Source organism: Larus michahellis, chromosome Z (assembly GCF_964199755.1).
Source record: "Larus michahellis chromosome Z, bLarMic1.1, whole genome shotgun sequence".
Taxonomy (NCBI): domain Eukaryota; kingdom Metazoa; phylum Chordata; class Aves; order Charadriiformes; family Laridae; genus Larus; species Larus michahellis.
The window spans coordinates 51,429,050-51,447,642 of NC_133930.1; the positions used below are offsets into that span (position 1 = coordinate 51,429,050).

General features: G+C 44.3%; 1 protein-coding gene across 8 annotated transcripts; it reads left to right on the forward strand.

Annotated features, from left to right (window-relative positions):
- Positions 1–6,977: 6,977 nt before the first annotated feature.
- Positions 6,978–14,118, forward strand: LOC141736479 (uncharacterized). Of its 8 annotated transcripts, none has more exons than XR_012584974.1 (4): positions 6,978–9,002; positions 10,914–11,165; positions 12,030–12,122; positions 12,799–14,118. XR_012584974.1 is itself a non-coding variant. In XM_074570686.1 (4 exons), the coding sequence occupies exons 2-4, from the start codon at positions 10,769–10,771 to the stop codon at positions 13,262–13,264; spliced, it is 1,335 nt and encodes a 444-aa protein (XP_074426787.1). In that variant the 5' UTR covers positions 6,978–7,393; positions 8,824–10,768; the 3' UTR covers positions 13,265–14,118. The 8 variants fall into 8 exon arrangements, 5 of the variants coding, with proteins under 5 accessions (XP_074426787.1, XP_074426788.1, XP_074426789.1 ...); XM_074570686.1 differs by having other exon boundaries at positions 6,978–7,393; positions 8,824–11,165; positions 12,420–14,118; XM_074570687.1 differs by having other exon boundaries at positions 6,978–7,393; positions 8,842–11,165; positions 12,420–14,118.
- The last annotated feature ends 4,475 nt before the right edge of the window (positions 14,119–18,593 follow it).

Consider the following 18,593-nt stretch of genomic DNA (forward strand, 5'->3'; position numbering starts at 1 on the left):
GTCCTTAAAAGGTAAGGTAAGAGAAAAGGGGTGACAGATATAAAAGTGGCAAGGAAAGTAAAGATACTGAATCTAGGCAGACCTATATTTATGGTGATACATGGTACAGTTAGAAAAGTTGTATTTAAACTGCATTAGGAAAAACAATTGATTCATATTATAAGAACAAGTAAGGGAATTACTTGCTCATACTACAGTATGATCTGAAAATCCAATGATTTGACAATTTTTAGATTAGCCTGGAAAAATAGTGAGGAATATATTCTTTGGCATAGATGATATATGTGACTTAACTGGATTTTTCCAACTGTAGTGTCTGTGATTCATTGCCTGAAGTCAAAGTAAGGAAAAGGCTCAGAAAAAAAATTAATATCCAGTCAAAGGAATTAAAATTCCTTTTCTTAAGAATTACGTTTTCCAAAAGTAATTCATACATTTTTTAATACTAGAGCCTAGCTAAAAAGTTTCAAATCACCTTTGTTGGACTGTACGACTTTTTCACATTATAAATGTGAAATACCGGTTTTCTGTTTATCTGCATTTTTGAACTAAATGAAGTTCCTAGTTAGATCTTTATGCAAATTTTGATCCAATGAGCTAAAGTTTTTTCAAGAGAGAATTGGGTCATCTTACCAATATAATTCTTATTGTTATGCAATAAAATAACAGTAGTAATAATTTGACATTTCAAAAAGGAATTGATGAGGTGATAAAGTTTTTAATTAGGTAGGAAGTGGATACAGGTTAAGATGTGATACCAACTCTAAAAGATAATGAAAATAATTTGTAAGTGAAATAATCCCTTCAAAAAGTGTGATAATAATAGACACGTATTTCTTAAATAGAACCATAAATTCAAAAAACACTCAGGAAGCAGAGATAGCTAAACCACTACCTGACATTCTGACATATTATTGGGGAATAGTAAGTTTTCAATTGTGCATGAAGTCAGATCCAGAGCAAATCATGATGGCTACATATGCATTTTTACATGTTATGAAAAGGAAACATGTCATCCAATTATATTAAACTTCACTCTGTAAGCTTTTGTTTTTGAAGATAGTGATAAGCTGCAATAAATAAAAAAAATGATGAAATGGAGATGAGGAGAAGAGTAAAACAGTAACATCTAATGAAAGCCAAACTGGAAATAATACAACCATCTTGCCCCCTCTTAGTAAGGACTGGGAGTATGATTCCTTATTCTATGCAGTGACTCCTGCAGCGTGTCCACTGCTGTATATGATTTGCTTTCAGATAGTCCTGCGAGGAGCAGGGAGTTGGATTCAGTGGTCCTTACGGGTCCCTTCCAACTTAAGATATTCTATGATTTGATGATATTGCTGGCAATGGTAAATCCATATACAGCTGAGCCTATGTTCCTAAGTAGGGATACACGTGGTTTCTATAGCTATAGATAAGTGCATGAATTTCTTGATGATTATCTAAACATTGATTCTTTGATTATACTCATAAGACAACAATCTGATCAGCATTATTCCCAAGTACATTGCAAATATTGATTAATTTTCATACATAATGATTTCTGAGTCAGAGAGGGTTTGTTAAGGAGATAAGCAATTAGGTCCAAGACGGATTACAGAACTACACAAAGGTAGGTCTAAAGAGGCTTCAAGGAACAGACCTATTTCTCCCCTTTCCCAAAAACTTGACATCCTGACAGATCCATATCTAAGGTGCTCTTAAAAATTTCCAGCAATGGAGACCTCACAGCCTTCACAAGTGATCTGGTCCAGTGCTTCTCAACCCTTTCTGTGAGTTTTCCTCAACGTCAGTTCTAATTTTTCTTGCTGTTGTTGAAGCCTATTACTTCTCATCTTATTCCTCTTGAATAGCCAATAAATAATTACCTTATTCTTTGCAGCAACATTTTATATACATGAAGATTCTTATCTGTATTATTCCTTAGTCTTTTCTTTTTTTCTAGGTTAATTAACCTCTTTTTTCCCAGTCTTTCTTGTAGGTCCTGCATTTGATGACCTCCTCTGGATTCTCTGACATTGGTCGGTTTTTGCTTCATGTTTTTCTTGAAGGTAGCCTGCAGAACTGAGAACACAGAAAACCTTAATAATGCAGAATTTCTGTCTAAATCTTGTATGCCGTTCTCCTGTTTATATGTCCCATTATTCTTTTTCCAATAGCATGAGCTTGTTAACTCATGATCAATTGGTAATCAACAAGTCCCAGCTCACTGCCACGGAGGCCTGTAGTGAGCCATATGCTGGTCATCATGCAGTTGTGCAATTGAACGTTCTTGTCTGAATATAGTGTCTTGCATTTACGGTTGAATATCGTCCATTCATTTGCCTATCCTTTCTCCATCCATTCACTTGCATATACTTTTTCCAATTTTGCTTGTACCTTCCCCAAAGTCACACTAAATTTCTGCAGAATTTAGTTGAAGTTACTTCTGTTAACCACAGAACATCTTTCTCCTGTGAAAACCCACACAAAGATAATGATGCATTCCTTGATTTAACAGGTACCACCACCCCCCATGCAGTTTGTTTGGAGGGATAGAAGTAGAAATAGTCTTCCCGTGTTTGAAACTATTTTTGCTGGTTCCATACTATCAGCCCTTCAAGCCAGATGGTAAGGAACATAAGAGAGCTTTTGCTGCACGTAGAAGGTGTAGAGGTTGTTTGGGCTTACTTCCTTCCTGCAACATTTTGAATACAAAAGGGAGAGTCCAGCACAAAGTTTACCAAACAAAACCCTTAGATCTCAATGCATATCATAGCCTTGGTAACAGCAGCATGAGACAGAATATTTGGTACATTTTACATTTGTAAGTCTGATACATGTGCTTTAATAATGGTGTAGGAAACTAGACCAGTTGGTTTTCCTAACAGCTGGAATATGCCTTACTTGTAATTTACACAATGAAAATAATGAGATGATAGACCCTATGATTATTTTCTTAACTATACATCATATTTTATTCAGTAAGGCATGACTTTAACCTGGGGTCTGAAAGATTAATCAGTGAGCAAAACCTTCTAATTAAAATGTACTCATATTTATAATGTACTCTTAATGTTCCCTAAATCTTTAGCTGATGATTGAAATGTTTTTTTTGATAATAATACGTGCTATTTTATCTGGTTTTCTTTTTCTCTAGAAACATCTGTGAAACAGAAGGGATGAGACTTTCTGTTAAAAATTGTGGGAACACATAAAATATACAGTACACTTCCTGTTATAGAAGGCTATTTATTAGTTTAAATACTTGTGCAATATTTGGCAAATGATCAAAACTAGTTTCTCTTGATGTGTTTACAGTGTTCTAAATTAAAAGCAAAGACCATTTTTAAGTGACATTTGTCATACAAACTGAAATGTTGCTCTCATGCTGCATGTGGTTGTACTTTCTGCTTGACAGGATAAGCTCCAAATGTTGAGTACAAAGTTTGTAACAAAGTTCTTGTGAGAATTCTACTTGCCATCTAGCAATTCTTCTTATAAGAAGAACCAAAGGAGTCTTTCCCCCAGTGTCGAATTTTTTTTCTATGACTGTATGTTTACTTAACTTTCTGCCTGATGCTGTACTTAATCAGCTACACTGAGAGAAATTCTTTTTATTTCATTGCATATTCTGTTGCTCTTTACCCCATTTTAATGTTCTTTCCCATAACCTTTGAGTGGTAAAATGGTCACAGACAAAAACAGAAGAGCTCCCATTTCTCAAGTGAATGCTTCAGAAATGAACTAAGGCATAAATTTAGCAGAAGTTTTGAACAGGCACTGTTTTCTGCATCAAACTGTGAAAAAATAGCTTGGAGTGCTACAGAAATGCACTTTCAGTGTTACAAAAATTACTCAGCACCATATGCAAAACATTTTCTTTTCAACTCAGATTCAAAGCCCATAAAAATACAAACCCATTTATTAATTATCATTACTGTTTCCTAAGGGTTTTTGACAAGTCTTGAGAGAAAACTGGGTCAGTTCATAATAGCAGCTTTTGAGTGTATTTCACCATTACATATGTATTCAAACCCCATGCAACACTTAACATGTTGCACAGGAAAAATGTGCTTGGGTCATGTTTCATGTTATAAATAGACAGATAGACAAACACATACAATGTATCATTTCCAAGAAAAACACTTCATATTCCAGTAACCTGTCCCTCTTTTCATATCTCAGATTTAGTAATCTCTTTACTGAGTTGCAGACTGCCCTTGGACTTTTAGTCATCCTTGAATTTAAATAAAAATTATTGGCATCTGTAGTTTTATTTCTTTTTTTCCTTTACCTAAGTGCTTTAATAACCATGAATGGTCCTGATTGAAATTCAAATGAGAGAATCTGCTGCAGTTCAGGAAAGCCACCATATGCAGGCAACTGCCCTGTGGATATTTTAGGACTGTAGCTTCAGCTGAATCAGGGATACTTGGAAAGAGAGTGAGTAAAAAATTGCAGTCTTCAAAAAAAAATTTTAAAAAATTGTCTTGTGTCCCAACCCTTGAGTAACTCTCTAAGGAGTACCTCTCTAAGGAGCACCTCTCTAAGGAGCACATTTTACCTCCTGGTCAAAAGGCCTCAAGTGGCAACAAAAAGGGTTTTTTTCCTCTGAAGTGATTACAACATAATTAACAAAAAACAGTTTTTGGAGCCAAGCATTTTCAGATATGGTGCAGAAACTGTTTAACAAAGCTGAGGCAGACAATCCAATATAATATTGAAAGCTAGTTATTACACCACATTCTGTAAAGAAAGACTGGTATAATAAATAACAAATATGCTATCAAACAAATGAGCTATCAAACCACAGTTGCATGACAAAGAATACACTGTTGTTCCTTTGCCTTTTTACATTCTCCCCATTGCCAGCACCCCTATTAAGTTGCACAAAAAAGATTCTACCATAACAAAATGAAATCCTTGTTGAAGACTGAATCCTGTTTCTCTCTTCTGATGTAAATATCGAGTAATTACAGTGTTGCCAGAAAATGTATGCCAAGTTAAAGGCACAATAAGGTAGTAGAATTGAGATTATCTCCCTGCACAGGAGTCAGGAAAAAATTTGGATGGAAAGTATTCTGTGTATATAAGAACACACCATAATATTGAAATTGATATTGAGAGATATAGTCTGGAGGGCAGGAGTAAACAAGAAGGCCAAGTTCCTTTAGGCTCAACACTACATATTTTCGATTTGTAAATATAATTCAGATTACTCATTTATGCTTAGACACCCATAAATGCTTTATGAGGAGATACAGATAAAGGCAGTAAAGATGCAGGTAACTGAAGAAATAAATATTTCAAACTCACCAAGGATGCTGAAATCAAAGAACTGGCCATGGCTAATCTGAGATTTTAGTCAACAGATGCTCATGGGACTGAACTAATGACCCTGTGATTTCCTTATTTTAGGAGATGGCTTCAGCAACTTATGGAAAATTTGAGCATCTGGAATGTGAACTAACTGCAATGGATGGGAAAACGAAACGGTTTCAACTAGATCACTACTGGTACTGAGGGAGCTTTCTGAGATCCACCCATGGGAATATAAAGGACGAAAAAAACATCTTTATCAATGACTGTGAGACATGCAGTAATCACTCTTGAGCAGCACCAGTGTATTTTAGGCCATTGTTATCCTGATACACTCCAATGCTCTTTTAGGAAAACAGTTCACTTCCAGCCACATTATAAAGACATCGTGTAGAGAGAGGAGACTCTGGCATGAAGTCTGGAGTCTCTCTGCAATCTCGAGGCCACACATGGACAGAAAGAGAATATCTTCCTTAAGGAGTGTTATCACCTGAGTTTTACCTGAGCAGGCTTATCAGAAGAAAAATAAACACTAACAAACACTGCAGACTCACATGAAAGCAGCTAGTGAGTGAAAGCATCAGGTTAGCAAGTGTTACATGGACAGATTGTAACAGTGGTAAAATGGCTCAAGAGGCTCTCAGGGTTTTCTTAGTACTCAAATTCATTATATCACATCATACTCATAAAGTAATCTTCTAAGAGCCAGCTGACTTTTTGTACAATCTGACATGCTACTTAACTGTTTATCACATCAAGCATGATGATAATACATAAAAGTGAGGAGTCTGTAGCTTTTTTTTTAAGTTAGAGAAGTCAGTTTCCTTCTCAACCATAATCCTGCACTTGTTAAGATGAGAGACTTCTGACAAACAGAGGGGTTTATAAAGAACTCAGAATGCAGATGAGTTACTGTTCTCTCTGCATGTCATCTACAGGCCACGCTTTCATTTTTCTATATCTGAAGAGACTAGCGCACAGATACTACATAACCCACATACCAGGGACCCAGTACAGATATAGCAAGTTCCATAGTGGACTCTCAGATACAAGGCATTCTTTTAAATTTCCATATATCTCTCACTGTATTGCTAGGATTTACAGTGAAACTTGTTACTAATCTAGAAATTGATGTAGATTAATGCATAAACCAAAAGACTGTACCTTCCTTCCATATCTGTTAACACTAGCACTGATGAGTTATTCTATAGGCAATTAGGGGAAATCTGGATTGGTAGCCCTTGTCCTTATGGGAGATTTCAGATCTGCAGACATCAACTGGGAATACCATCCTGCTGTGACAAGCAAGTCTTGGGAAATTCCTGGAGTTGGTTGAAGATAATTTCTTATTGCGAGTACTCAGTGAGCCAACTGTGAAAGCTGCTCTTCCAGACTTCTCATTTGTGAATAGAGAAGGACTCATGGGAGATGTGATGTTGATGGTAGGTGGCTGTCTTGGCGACAGTGATCATGAAATGGTTGAGTTTAAAATTTTCAGTGTAATGAGAAAAATGTTCACCAGAGTTGCTATCCTGTATTTCAGGAGAGCAAACTTTAAGCTACTCAGGGAGTTACTGTTGGGGGCGGCTAGCAGAAAAGTACAAGTATGCAAGAAATTCGAGGGTATGCCAACCTTGCAGACCTGAGACAAATAAATCTGAGGAGCCAGGGAACAACTGGCCTTGCAGGTCTGAGATAAATAACCTTGAAGAAGTAGGGAGTAGGCAACAAGTTATCACTGTAGCTTTTAGCACATTCCAAAACTGTAGCTTCTAGCATGTAGCGGAACCGCAAGTAGGAGGGATTATTGTAATGAAACATTTAGAGCTAAGCCAATTAGAAATGATAGAATTTGTGTAATTTATGTAACTGTTAAGTAGCTGTATAAAAGCTTTCCAATGCGTCTAATAAACTGACATCTTGCTTGCATCAAGCAGCGTCCCGTCTCTCAATCGCGGCAAATTGGTGACCCCGACGTGATGGGGTGGTGAACCGCCTAGCTGAGCGGCTTGCTGCAAGTCCCACAGAACTTTGAATGAGCTGCTGAAAGGAAGCAGGAACTGGCCAGGAATCCCTCTGGAGTTAAGAGGTGAGCTGTGGGAAACATGGGGAATCAGATGTCCCCCGCAGAGAGAGACGTATATGAGGTTATGAAAACGCTCCTCCAGAAACATAAAAAAGATATTTCTGGGCAGGACTTAAAGATCATGCTTAAGTGGGTACAAATCCCCACTGTTACGGCCTCCAGTATTTTTACCCGGGAACTTTGGGACGATGTGGGGGTAAAGTTGTGGGACTTAGCGATGTCAGGGAATGCCGAGGCTCAGCGTTTGCTTCCGTGGTGGAGAAATATCTTTGAGGCTATTAAGGCACAGAAAAAGGGCCATAAAGACTCTCCAGATACTAAGGGGGAACCTTCATCAGCTCCGCCTTTGCTTCCCCCTCCACTACCTCCGCGACGTGCTAAGTCACCCGGACCCTTAAAGGTCTGTGCCGCAGGCTACCCTCCTGAGGAAGATCCGCTTGACCCGGGGCCCGTTGATCCTGATAAAGAGCCTGACTTGTACCCCCCTGACCCTCATGATACGTGGGCGAATATTAGACGTCAAGCTTTAAAAGAAGGTGACTTGGAAATAACGCGAACGATAGTCGCCCCTGTTATTTATCAAGGCCGGGGAGTGCAGTGGAAGGCTTTGTCCTTCCCGGTGATTAAAGAGCTGCGCCGTACCGTCACAGAACATGGGCTCTCTTCCCCATATTTTGCGAGCCTGCTGTCTTCTGTCTTTGATACGTACGTTATGACTCCCCATGATTTAAAATCGCTAGCGCAATTGTTATTAACCCCTTCCCAGTATTCCCTGTGGGAGTCGCATTGGAGGGGGGGGCCTTCAAACTCTCCTCACCAGCTACGTGGGTCATAATAATGCTGCTCTTGCCGCACTGACCATGGAGCACCTTATGGGTACGGGTCAGCACTCTAATCCAGCGGCACAGGCTGGAGATTGTCCACGAGAGGCCCTGGAAGCGATCAGCGAAGAAGCAAAAAAGGCTTTACTTAAAATACCCGATTCCAGTAAACCTCAAAAGGCATTCACCTCTATTACGCAGGAACCTCGGGAGCTGTACATGCAATTCATTGATAGACTTAAGCAAGCTTTAGAACGCCAAATAGATAATACCGAAGCTCGAGAAATTTTGCTATTAAAATTAGCCGTTGAAAATGCTAACGCCGACTGTAAAAAATTACTTAAATCTCTCCCTATCCCAGCTCCGACTTTGGTTGAAATGGTAGAGGCTTGTAATCATATCGGTACTGTGGACCATAAATTTGAAGCGATGGCAGCTGCTTTCGCAGCTATGAGAGGCATGTCTGGGGGAGGAAATTGTTACGGTTGTGGTAAACCAGGCCATATCAAATGAAATTGTCTCGCTTCTAATGGGGGGGCTAAAGCCCAAGCCCCTGGGATCTGTCCCCGATGCAGGAAGGGGCGTCATTATGCTAATCAATGTCGTTCTAAGTATAATTTTCAAGGGCAGCCGATACAGGGAAACCGCTTGCGGAGCGCGGGGCAGCGATGCACACAGACACAAGTATCGTCGCCGGTGAATCGAGCCATGCAGATGGGTGTGACCCCGCCACAAGTCTTCGCCCAGCAACAGCCGGTAGCGCCGGATTGGACCTGGCAACCTCACACGCAGTAACGTTGCTTGATTCCTCTGTTCATTTATTAGCAACTAATGTTTCAGGTCCTTTACCCCCGAAAACACAAGGGCTACTATTAGGGAGATCATCAGTTACCTTAGCCGGACTTTTTGTATTGCCTGGAGTAATTGATGCGGATACCGTTGGGGAAATTAAAATCATGGCCTGGACCCCATTTCCCCCTTGCACAGTACCCAAAGGAAGCCGCATTGCACAATTACTACTGATCCCGCAGAACGCAAGCTCTCTTTTGCCTCACCCACCTCCGCAGCAAAGACAAAGAGGTTTTGGATCTACTGGGGATCCACAGATTCTCTGGGTAAAGTCCATTTCCCAGAAGCAACCACTTTGTCAATGTACTCTTATTCATGGCACTCAGCAAGTAATCCTAAATAGGATTATTGACACAGGGGCCGATGTTACCGTAATTTCACAGGTGAAGTGGCCTCCACAATGGCCTTTGGCAGCTGTGCCTCAGGCACTAGCCGGAATCAGAGGAGTTGGTAGAAGCCACCAATCCTCGGAATTGATCCAAATCAAAGGCCCAGAAGGACGAGTGGCTTCCGTCAAGCCTTTTGTGCTGCCTGTTCCTATGGTCTTATGGGGACGTGATGTGCCATCACAATGGGGAACTTCCATTCAGTCGCATTTTTAGGGGGGGCCATTGAGGTGCGCGACACCCTGAAACTGACTTGGAAAACTCAGACGCCCATTTGGGTAGATCAATGGCCCCTACCACTCGAAAAGCTTCGCGCTCTCCAAGAACTGGTTACGGAACAATTAGCAAAAGGACATATAGTACCTACTACTAGTCCTTGGAATTCACCTGTCTTTGTTATTAAGAAGCAATCTGGCAAGTGGCGCCTGCTCCATGATCTCAGAAAAATCAATGATGCTATGGTAGATATGGGAGCTTTGCAGCCAGGGCTCCCTTCTCCAACTATGATCCCCCGCAATTGGCATCTCACCGTTATTGACCTTAAGGATTGCTTTTTTAACATTCCACTACACCCTGATGACGCTGCCAAATTTGCTTTTTCAGTCCCAAGTGTCAATATGCAAGCCCCTGTGCAACGATATCAGTGGGTTGTACTGCCACAGGGAATGAAAAATAGCCCGACAATTTGTCAATGGTATGTCGCTAAGGTACTTAGCCCTGTCAGGGTTGCGTTGCCTCAAGTTCTGTTATATCATTATATGGATGATATCTTGATGGCTGCGCCTCACCTTGAGCTCATGGAAAAGGCCATAGCCCCTGTCATGGCCGCTGTCAATTCGGCAGGCCTCTGTATTGCGCCCGAAAAAGTCCAGAAAATGCCCCCTTGGACCTACTTGGGTTGGCGCATCAGGACCCAGACGATAGTTCCCCAACCTGTGCATATACAGGCCGACATTAAAAATTTGCACTATGTTCAAAAATTATTAGGGACCATTACTTGGGTCCGACCCTTGCTAGGAATCTCCAATTCAGACTTAAGCCCTTTGTTTGAACTCCTCAAGGGAGATTCCGATTTACGCTCCCCTCGTTGACTTGGTCCTGAAACGGCTGCCTCACTACAAAAAGTAGCGGAAGCCATTGCCTCACGGCAAGCACACCGCTGTGCGCCTGAATTGCCCTTCAATTTAATTATTTTGAACCCTGCACGTCAGCCATATGCTTTGATTTTTCAATGGGACCCTAACAACCCTGATCCCTTATTAATCATTGAGTGGGTCTTTTTACCCAACCAGCCCACTAAAACAATTTGGACACAACATGAAATGTTTGCTTCCTTGATAATTAAAGCATGGCAGCGCTTGCTTGCCCTGTCAGGGATGGACTTTGCTTCTATCTGTTTACCTGTAACTAATATGTACCTACAATGGTTATTCCAACAGTCTGATGCTTTCGTGTTTGCCTTAACAGATTATACGGGTCAACTAACCTCACATCCTCCGTCCCACAAGCTTCTACATGCTCATTTTAACTTAATATCCATACCAAAGAGATGTCACCAGCCCCTCCAAGGCCTTACTGTGTTCACCAATGGGTCTGGAAAAACACACAAGTCGGTGATTGTCTGGTGGGATGACCGCTCTCAACAATGGGAGTCAGACGTTGAGACAGTCTCCGAGTCCCCTCAAATCGTAGAGCTTGCTGCTGTTGTTCGAGCTTTTCGTAAGTGGTCTACACCACTGAATCTTATTACTGATTCTGCTTATGTTGCAGGCGTTGTCGAACGGGCAGAGGCCTCGGTGCTGCGTCATACTTCGCATGCTGATTTGTTTGCTTTGTTGCAGAAACTTGTTTTCCTTTTAACCTCTCGAACACATCCCTATTTTATTTTACATGTTAGATCGCACACCTCTTTACCTGGGTTTATTGCAGAAGGCAATCAACAGGCCGATATGCTCACTCTGCCGGTACAAGTTTTACCTGACCGTATTGCACAAGCTAAGCTTAGTCATTCCTTTTTCCATCAGAATGCAGGGGGCCTCAAACGTCAGTTTGGCCTCACTTCTCAGCAAGCGGCGAACATTATCGCTGTCTGCCCTGATTGTCAAAAACATTCTTTTCCTACGGCACCAGGTGGGGTTAATCCCAGAGGCTTACAAAGCCTGCAATTATGGCAGACGGATGTCACACACTATCCAGAATTTGGGAGATTAAAATACGTCCATTCCTCTATTGACACCTTTTCAGGCGCTCTATTTGCCTCCTGCCACGTGGGGGAGGCGGCAAAAGATGTTCACAGGCATCTGCTGCGTGCTTTTGCTACCTTAGGCATCCCTGCACAAATCAAAACAGACAATGGCCCTGCTTATATCTCGGCTGCACTTAAAACCTTTTTTATCTCTTGGGGGATCACTCACATCACTGGGATCCCGCATTCCCCTACGGGCCAGTCCCTGATTGAACGCGCTCATCAGTCTTTAAAGCGCTTGTTACAACAACAGAAAGGGGGAGTAGGGACAGCCACCCCTGAAGAACGTCTACAGAAAGCCCTGTATGTTTTTAACTTTTTAAATTGTTCTTTAATAGATAACAACCCTCCGATCGTTCGCCACTTTAACACAAACACTTCTTTCGAAGCCAGCGTAAAAGCTCCAGTCCTGATCCGCGACCCTGAGACAGGTAAGGTCTTGGGGCCATACCCCCTTGTCACATAGAGCAGAGACTCCAGTAGAACATATTCATTGCATCGCCTGTGGTAATTGTGACCCTTAGGTTTTATGTGACTGCTATCGCTGTGGTAAGAGATGGTAGCGATGGTTAACATTGGCCAATAGATGGTGTGACAGTTGCCTAATATATGAAGTTAGCATTGTAAGAATTTAGCACTGCAAAAAGAAAAAAAAAAAAAAAAAGGGGGTGGGGGGAAGAGTCCATCAAACATTATGATCCTGTTAACACTTTTTTGTATATGTGCAGCCTGGACACATGCCAATCCTTTGCCAGGGTACCATCCTCGCCTTTTTGACCCCCGTCAAAACGTCTGGGTTACTCTGGCCAGGTCGCTCAATACAACTAGCTTTTGTGCCAGTCTTGCTACGCCCAGCTCACCCTTCATCACCTGCTTAGTAGGGGTACCACTGAATAACTCGACCTTTTTACTGTTTAATAACTCTATGACAACCTTACGGAAGCAGTACAATATTTCTGGAAGGCTTCTTTTTTCATGGAAAAATCTTAAGAACCTTTTTGAAAAATACGATAATTGGGATGATAAATTACCAATAGGGCCCGAGCCGCAGGAAATTGACTTAGTAGATTCTCTTAATGCTTCTCACTGTTTGTTTATTGGCCTTAGGTCATGGTCGGGGGCCCGAAAAGAGGGGCGCTTAGTAAAGGATTCTCCACCGACCGTCATCTCACCTATTGGTAATGCTACCCTCTGGCAACAACAATGGTGTTTGAGCATTGCTCGAGACGCCACTCACTCAGCCGCCGGTACCATGCTCCCTAGGCGGCTCCCCTTGGGGTTCTTTTTTATTTGTGGAAATAGAGCTTGGTCTGGGATCCCTTCTAACCCTAGAGGAGGCCCGTGTACTATTGGACAGCTTAGTCTTGGCACTCCTCACTATCATCCAAGCCCAAAACAGCGGTTACGTTTTACTCGTGACACAATACAAGCATTAGAAAATACCTGTGACGATAATGTTAAGCTATGGAATTGCTGGGAGGTTTTTTTTCGCCTCGCTATTTACCCCTGGGGTGGCAGCAGCGAGAGCCCACAGAAACTTAGATGCAATTGCCTGCAGCCGCATACTATCTGAGATGGCTGAAGACTTGTCTACGGTACAACATGCAGTCCTGCAAAACAGAGCCGCTATTGACTTCTTGCTACTAGCCCATGGACATGGCTGTGAGGATTTTGACGGAATGTGCTGCATGGACTTAGAGGACCACTCTTCTTCGATACATAAGCAAATTACACAACTCCTCGCGCATTCACAAAAGGTGCAATCTGATACGGACTTCTTCGGATTGGGTACTTTGGGTGATTGGTTTGGGCTAAAGGGCTGGCTTAGGAGCCTGGTACAATCTGCTGTACTCATATTAGTTATTATATTGGTAGGCCTCTTGATTCTAAGCTGCGTTCTTTCCTGTGTCAGGTCTATGGTGACTAAAATTGTTCGATATACATGGTTTATTCAAAACGGCGATATTCCGAAGATTTACGATAGTGTTAGTTCTGTCCAGCTCACTGAGTATGATGACCTTTAAACCCGCGCCTCAGTTCTGCCTTTAAAGAAACAAAAAAGGGGGAGATGTTGGGGGCGGCTAGCAGAAAAGTACAAGTATGCAAGAAATTCGAGGGTATGCCGACCTTGCAGACCTGAGACAAATAAATCTGAGGAGCTAGGGAACAACTGGCCTTGCAGGTCTGAGATAAATAACCTTGAAGAAGTAGGGAGTAGGCAACAAGTTATCACTGTAGCTTTTAGCACATTCCAAAACTGTAGCTTCTAGCATGTAGCGGAACCGCAAGTAGGAGGGATTATTGTAATGAAACATTTAGAGCTAAGCCAATTAGAAATGATAGAATTTGTGTAATTTATGTAACTGTTAAGTAGCTGTATAAAAGCTTTCCGATGTGTCTAATAAACTGACATCTTGCTTGCATCAAGCAGCGTCCCGTCTCTCAATCGCAGTGTCCCCTGGGAATCTGCTTTTGAGGGCTTAGGTGTCCATAAGTACTGGTCAGATTTGAAGAACCACCATTTAAAACCACAGGAGCAGTCAATCCCATTGTGTCACAAGTTAAGAAAGCAGGGCAGAAGACCAGCTGGGCTCAACAAGGAGATCTTCTTGGAACTCAGGAGGGAAAAGAGATTGAATGATCACTAGAACCAAGGTTAGGCTTCACAGGAAGACTACAGAGCCATTGTTTGCATATGCAGGGAGAAGACACAAAAGGCCAAAGCTCAGCTAGAGTTGAAACTGGCTATTGTTGTACCAGACAACAAGAAAGGATTTTTAGAGTATGTTAAAGTGTGTCCAAGGAACCGTACTTGTTGAAGATGGTCTCCTGGCAAATAGTGGTGCAGAAAAAGCAGAAGCATTCAGTGCTTTTTTTGCCTCAGTCCTTGATACTAATGATAGATCTTGGGCTGTCCAGTCCTCTGAGTTGGAGGACCACAACTGCAGGAACAGTGACTTTCCATTTGTGGACACAGAAATTGTAAGGGGCCAGCTCTATCAGTTGAATGTTCATAAGTCCATGGGACCTGGTGGGATTCTTTCCGGAGTACTGAATGAGTTGGTGTATGTGATCGCAGGATCCCTCTCATTAATCTACCAAAGGTCTTGGGTGTCTGGGGAGGACCCCGCTGACTGGAAGCTAGCCAATGTTTTTCCAATTTACAAGAAGGGCATGAAGGAAGACCCAGGAAATTACAGTCCTCCTAGTCTAACCTCAGTATCTGGAAAAATGATGGAAAAGATCCTACTGGATGCTACTGAAAGGTATTTCAAGGACAATGCCATCATCAGGTACAATTAGCACGGGTTCACAAAGGGAAAGTCCTGTCTCACTAATTGAGACCCTTCCCCAATAAGGTCGCCCGACTAGTGGGTGAAGGGAAGGTGGTAGATGTGGCTTTTCTGGATTTTAGTAAGGCTTTTGATACTGTCCCTCACAGCATCCTTCTGTACAAGTTGTCCAACTGTGAGATGATCAGGCACACGCTGCACTGGGTGAAGAACTGGCCTTTTGACATTAGGAAAAAATTCTTTAGCAAGAGGGTTGTCGAATACTGGAACAGGCTCCCTAGAGACGTGGTTGATGCCTCAAGCCTGTCAGTGCCTGAAAAAGAGTCATTTGGACAACACTTTTCATAACAGGCTTTAACTTTTCATTAGCCCTGGGGTGGTCAGGCAGTTGGACTAGATGATTCTTGAAGGTCCCTGCCAACTGAACTGTTCTATCCTGTCCTAACAAATGGGTTCAAAAGGGCTAGTTGAATCTGTTGAGTCAACAAATGGTTACAGAACGGGTGCTGCAGCCAGGAGCTTGGCTACTTAGACCTTTGTAGCTTGGCTACGTGACCATGGGACTTGCTTTGAGAAATGAGGGCTACTGAGGGCTGATGGGGTCCATCTGTCAAAGAAGGGGAAGTGCATCTTCAGTCAGAGGCTTGCCAAGCTGGTGAAGAGGGCTTTAAATTAAAGTTGCTGGAGGAGAGGAACATCAATCCATCCCACTCGCCAGTATGATGCCAGTGTCAGCAGTAGATACCTGAAGCCTGGAGAAGGATCACAGGTCAGCAGGAGAGCACCTGGAGTTAAGCACAAAGGAATTCCTGGCACTCCAGCCAATAAGTTAACTTCATGAGGGGCCCAACTTAAATGCCTCTATGCAAACACACGTAGCATGGGTAATAGCAGCCTTCGAGTTCTTAAAGGGGGCCCTCTTAAAGGTGGGCGGGACTCTTTATCATAGAGCATAGCGATAGGATGAGGGGTAACAGTTTTAAACTGAAGGAGAATAGATTTAGATTAGATATTAGGAAGAAATTCTCAACTCCGAAGGTGGTGAGACACTGGAACAGGTGCCCAGACAGGTGGTCAACACCCCATGCCTGTCAGTGCCTTAAGAAGAGTCATTTGGACAATGCCCTTCATAATGGGCTTTAACTTTTGGTCAGCCATGGAATGATCAGGCAGTTGGACTAAATGATTGTTAGACGTCCTTTCCAACTACCCTATCCTATCCTATCCTATCCTATCCTATCCTATCCTATCCTATCCTGTCCTATCCTATCCTATCCTACCCTATCCTATCCTAAACAAATGTTTGTCAAAGCTGCTGAACCAAATGAAACCAGAAAGTCAAAACCTTCTGGAAGCTGTTGCACCTTTGGAAACCTTTGCTGTATTTCTCACTGGCAGTACTTTCTAATGCAGGACTTCAGCAAGCATCCCTTCATGGGCTTATGACAGCTGTGCTCTGGGTTGTGGCCACTCACATCTTGAAGACCTCCAGGCTCAGGGATCCTACAACCTTGGATGGGTTTTTGTTTTTTCTTCCTTATCTCCACCCTGAACCTCTCTAGTTTCAGGAGATGCCACTGTCTCTCACCCTCCTCCCAGGCAGTGCTGGGAAGAGCCTACCCCCATCCCCTTGATGCCTTCGCCACAGGTACCAGAGTGTGCCGTGAGGTGCCCCAACACCTCTGCTCCAGCCTTGAACCAGCCCCAGCCCCACAGACCCTTCTTGCCTCCCCTGAGCCCCTCTGGTTTGTCAACCTGTCTCTGGGACCCCAAAGAGGCCCTAGTGCCTGGATGAGGCCTGACCGGTGCTGAGCAGAGGGGATTACCCTTCTGCCTTCTGGCTAGGGGAGAAAGATAGGAGAAAACCTGCCAGAGTGAGACAAGTGCTGCCGTTGACCCCTGTGGGACGGACCAGGGGAGCCCAGAGGGCTGGACAGCAGTGCTGGGCTGTGGGGAGAGCCTGGGGGACTTTGTCCTGCAGCCTCCCAGGGATGCACAAGGTGCTCCTGAATCAACCCTCTTGCCATATGTGCCTGCAGACATCTGCTACGGCCAGAGTGACCTGAGGGGGTCCTGGGGGGACACAGCTGAGGCCCTGGTGACTGGTGTGAAACACTGATGACGAGCACAAGACAAGAGATGGGGGGATGGAGTGGGCGGTGGTGCTGCAGTAACCCCAGACACGTGTGCTGGGGGCGCAGCACCGCTGGGACGAGCGCCATGGGTGCAGATGGCCCATTGTGATGTCCCTGAGCTATGGTTCCGATGCCACCGAGTCGCCGAGTGATAGGTTCTGCTGTGACCAAGGGATGAATTGAGACATCTCCAAGTGACAGACTGTGACATGCCTGAGCGACTGATTGTGACTGCGCATCCCTCGCTGCTTACATCCTGGTGCCATCTCACCCAGCCGGCTTCTGCCTGCACGCCAGCTGAGCAGTTTGCAAGGTTGGCGTGTTGAGAGAGACCTTTGGTGCTGGTGGTGTGCTCGGGGAGCTGCTCCTTGCAGTTCTCCATGCCTGACCCCAGAGCCCTCAGAGGACTTTCCCCCACCGTGACAGTTTCAGGCAGCTGGGGCACCCAGGAGGTGCACTCACAGCAGCAGAGGTGAGCTGGGAGGGAAAACCTCACCCTGGGGAGATGGAAGGGTTTCTTTCTCGGGGGACTTGGGCATTTCTTCCACCCCTCCCCAGGGCCAGCCAATGACCGTGGCCTCTCTTCCTTTTCTAGTGTGACACCGGCTGCTGCGGCTCAACATCCCCACCTCCCTCCAGCCCACCGCAGCACTAGGAGACCACGGCCACAGAGCTGGAGGACCGCTGTGCCATCTGCCTGGACAGCTGGGAGGAGGCCAGCTTTGTGATGCCATGCCTCCACCAGTTCTGTTATCCATGCATCCTGCGGTGGGCTGAGAGCAAGCCTGAGTGCCCCCTCTGCAAGAGGAGGATCCTTTCCATCTTGCACTCTGTGCAGGCGGACGATGACTTTGAGGAGAATGTCCTCACACCCTCCGTGACACCGTCAGTTGTCGTCCGCGAGGTGGGACGAGCTCCCAGGCACCCAGCTGCCCACAGCCCCCATCAGCCTGGAGCAGACCAACGGTGGGCAGTGGAAGAGTCGCCCAGGCGTTCTGTGGGTGACCTTCTGCCTGAGGAATGGTCGATCCTGTTCCGGTACCACCCAACACTCCTTGAGACCCTGCTGCCCTGGATCCAACTGAGGCTGAGGCAGCTCTTTGGTAACAACCGGGTGGAGGCAGCTAGGGTGGAGGACACCATCATGGCCATCCTGACCAACCATGGGATGGATGAAGAACTGCTGCTCCATATGCTGGAGTTCTCCCTGCTAAACCACACAGTGACATTCGTGCAACAGCTTATCCATGCCGCTGTGCAACGGTGCAGCAGGGAGGCCCACCAGCTGCTGGGCCGGCGGAACGCCCATGTTGCCAGGGAACAGGAGGGCAGCCCCACGAGTGCCTCTGGCCCCGCTGCCTCCCGAGGAGGGTCTCCCGGCCCTGGCCCAGCCAACGCTGGCAGCCCTGCAAGACCCATCACAGACGAGCTCCCTGGCACCTCGTCTGCTGCCACAAGTGGGGGTCCCAGCAGC

What these genes read in the sequence shown, in the direction of transcription:
- LOC141736479 (XM_074570684.1), top strand. Translation starts at nt 10,769, where the DNA reads ATGTTTGCTTCCTTGATAATTAAAGCATGGCAGCGCTTGCTTGCCCTG. An exon ending in TGCTGTTGTTCGAGCTTTTC is followed by an intron (nt 11,166 to 12,029) that starts GTAAGTGGTCTA and finishes GTTCTTTAATAG; the next exon opens with ATAACAACCCTCCGATCGTT. An exon ending in GATCCGCGACCCTGAGACAG is followed by an intron (nt 12,123 to 12,419) that starts GTAAGGTCTTGG and finishes GTATATGTGCAG; the next exon opens with CCTGGACACATGCCAATCCT.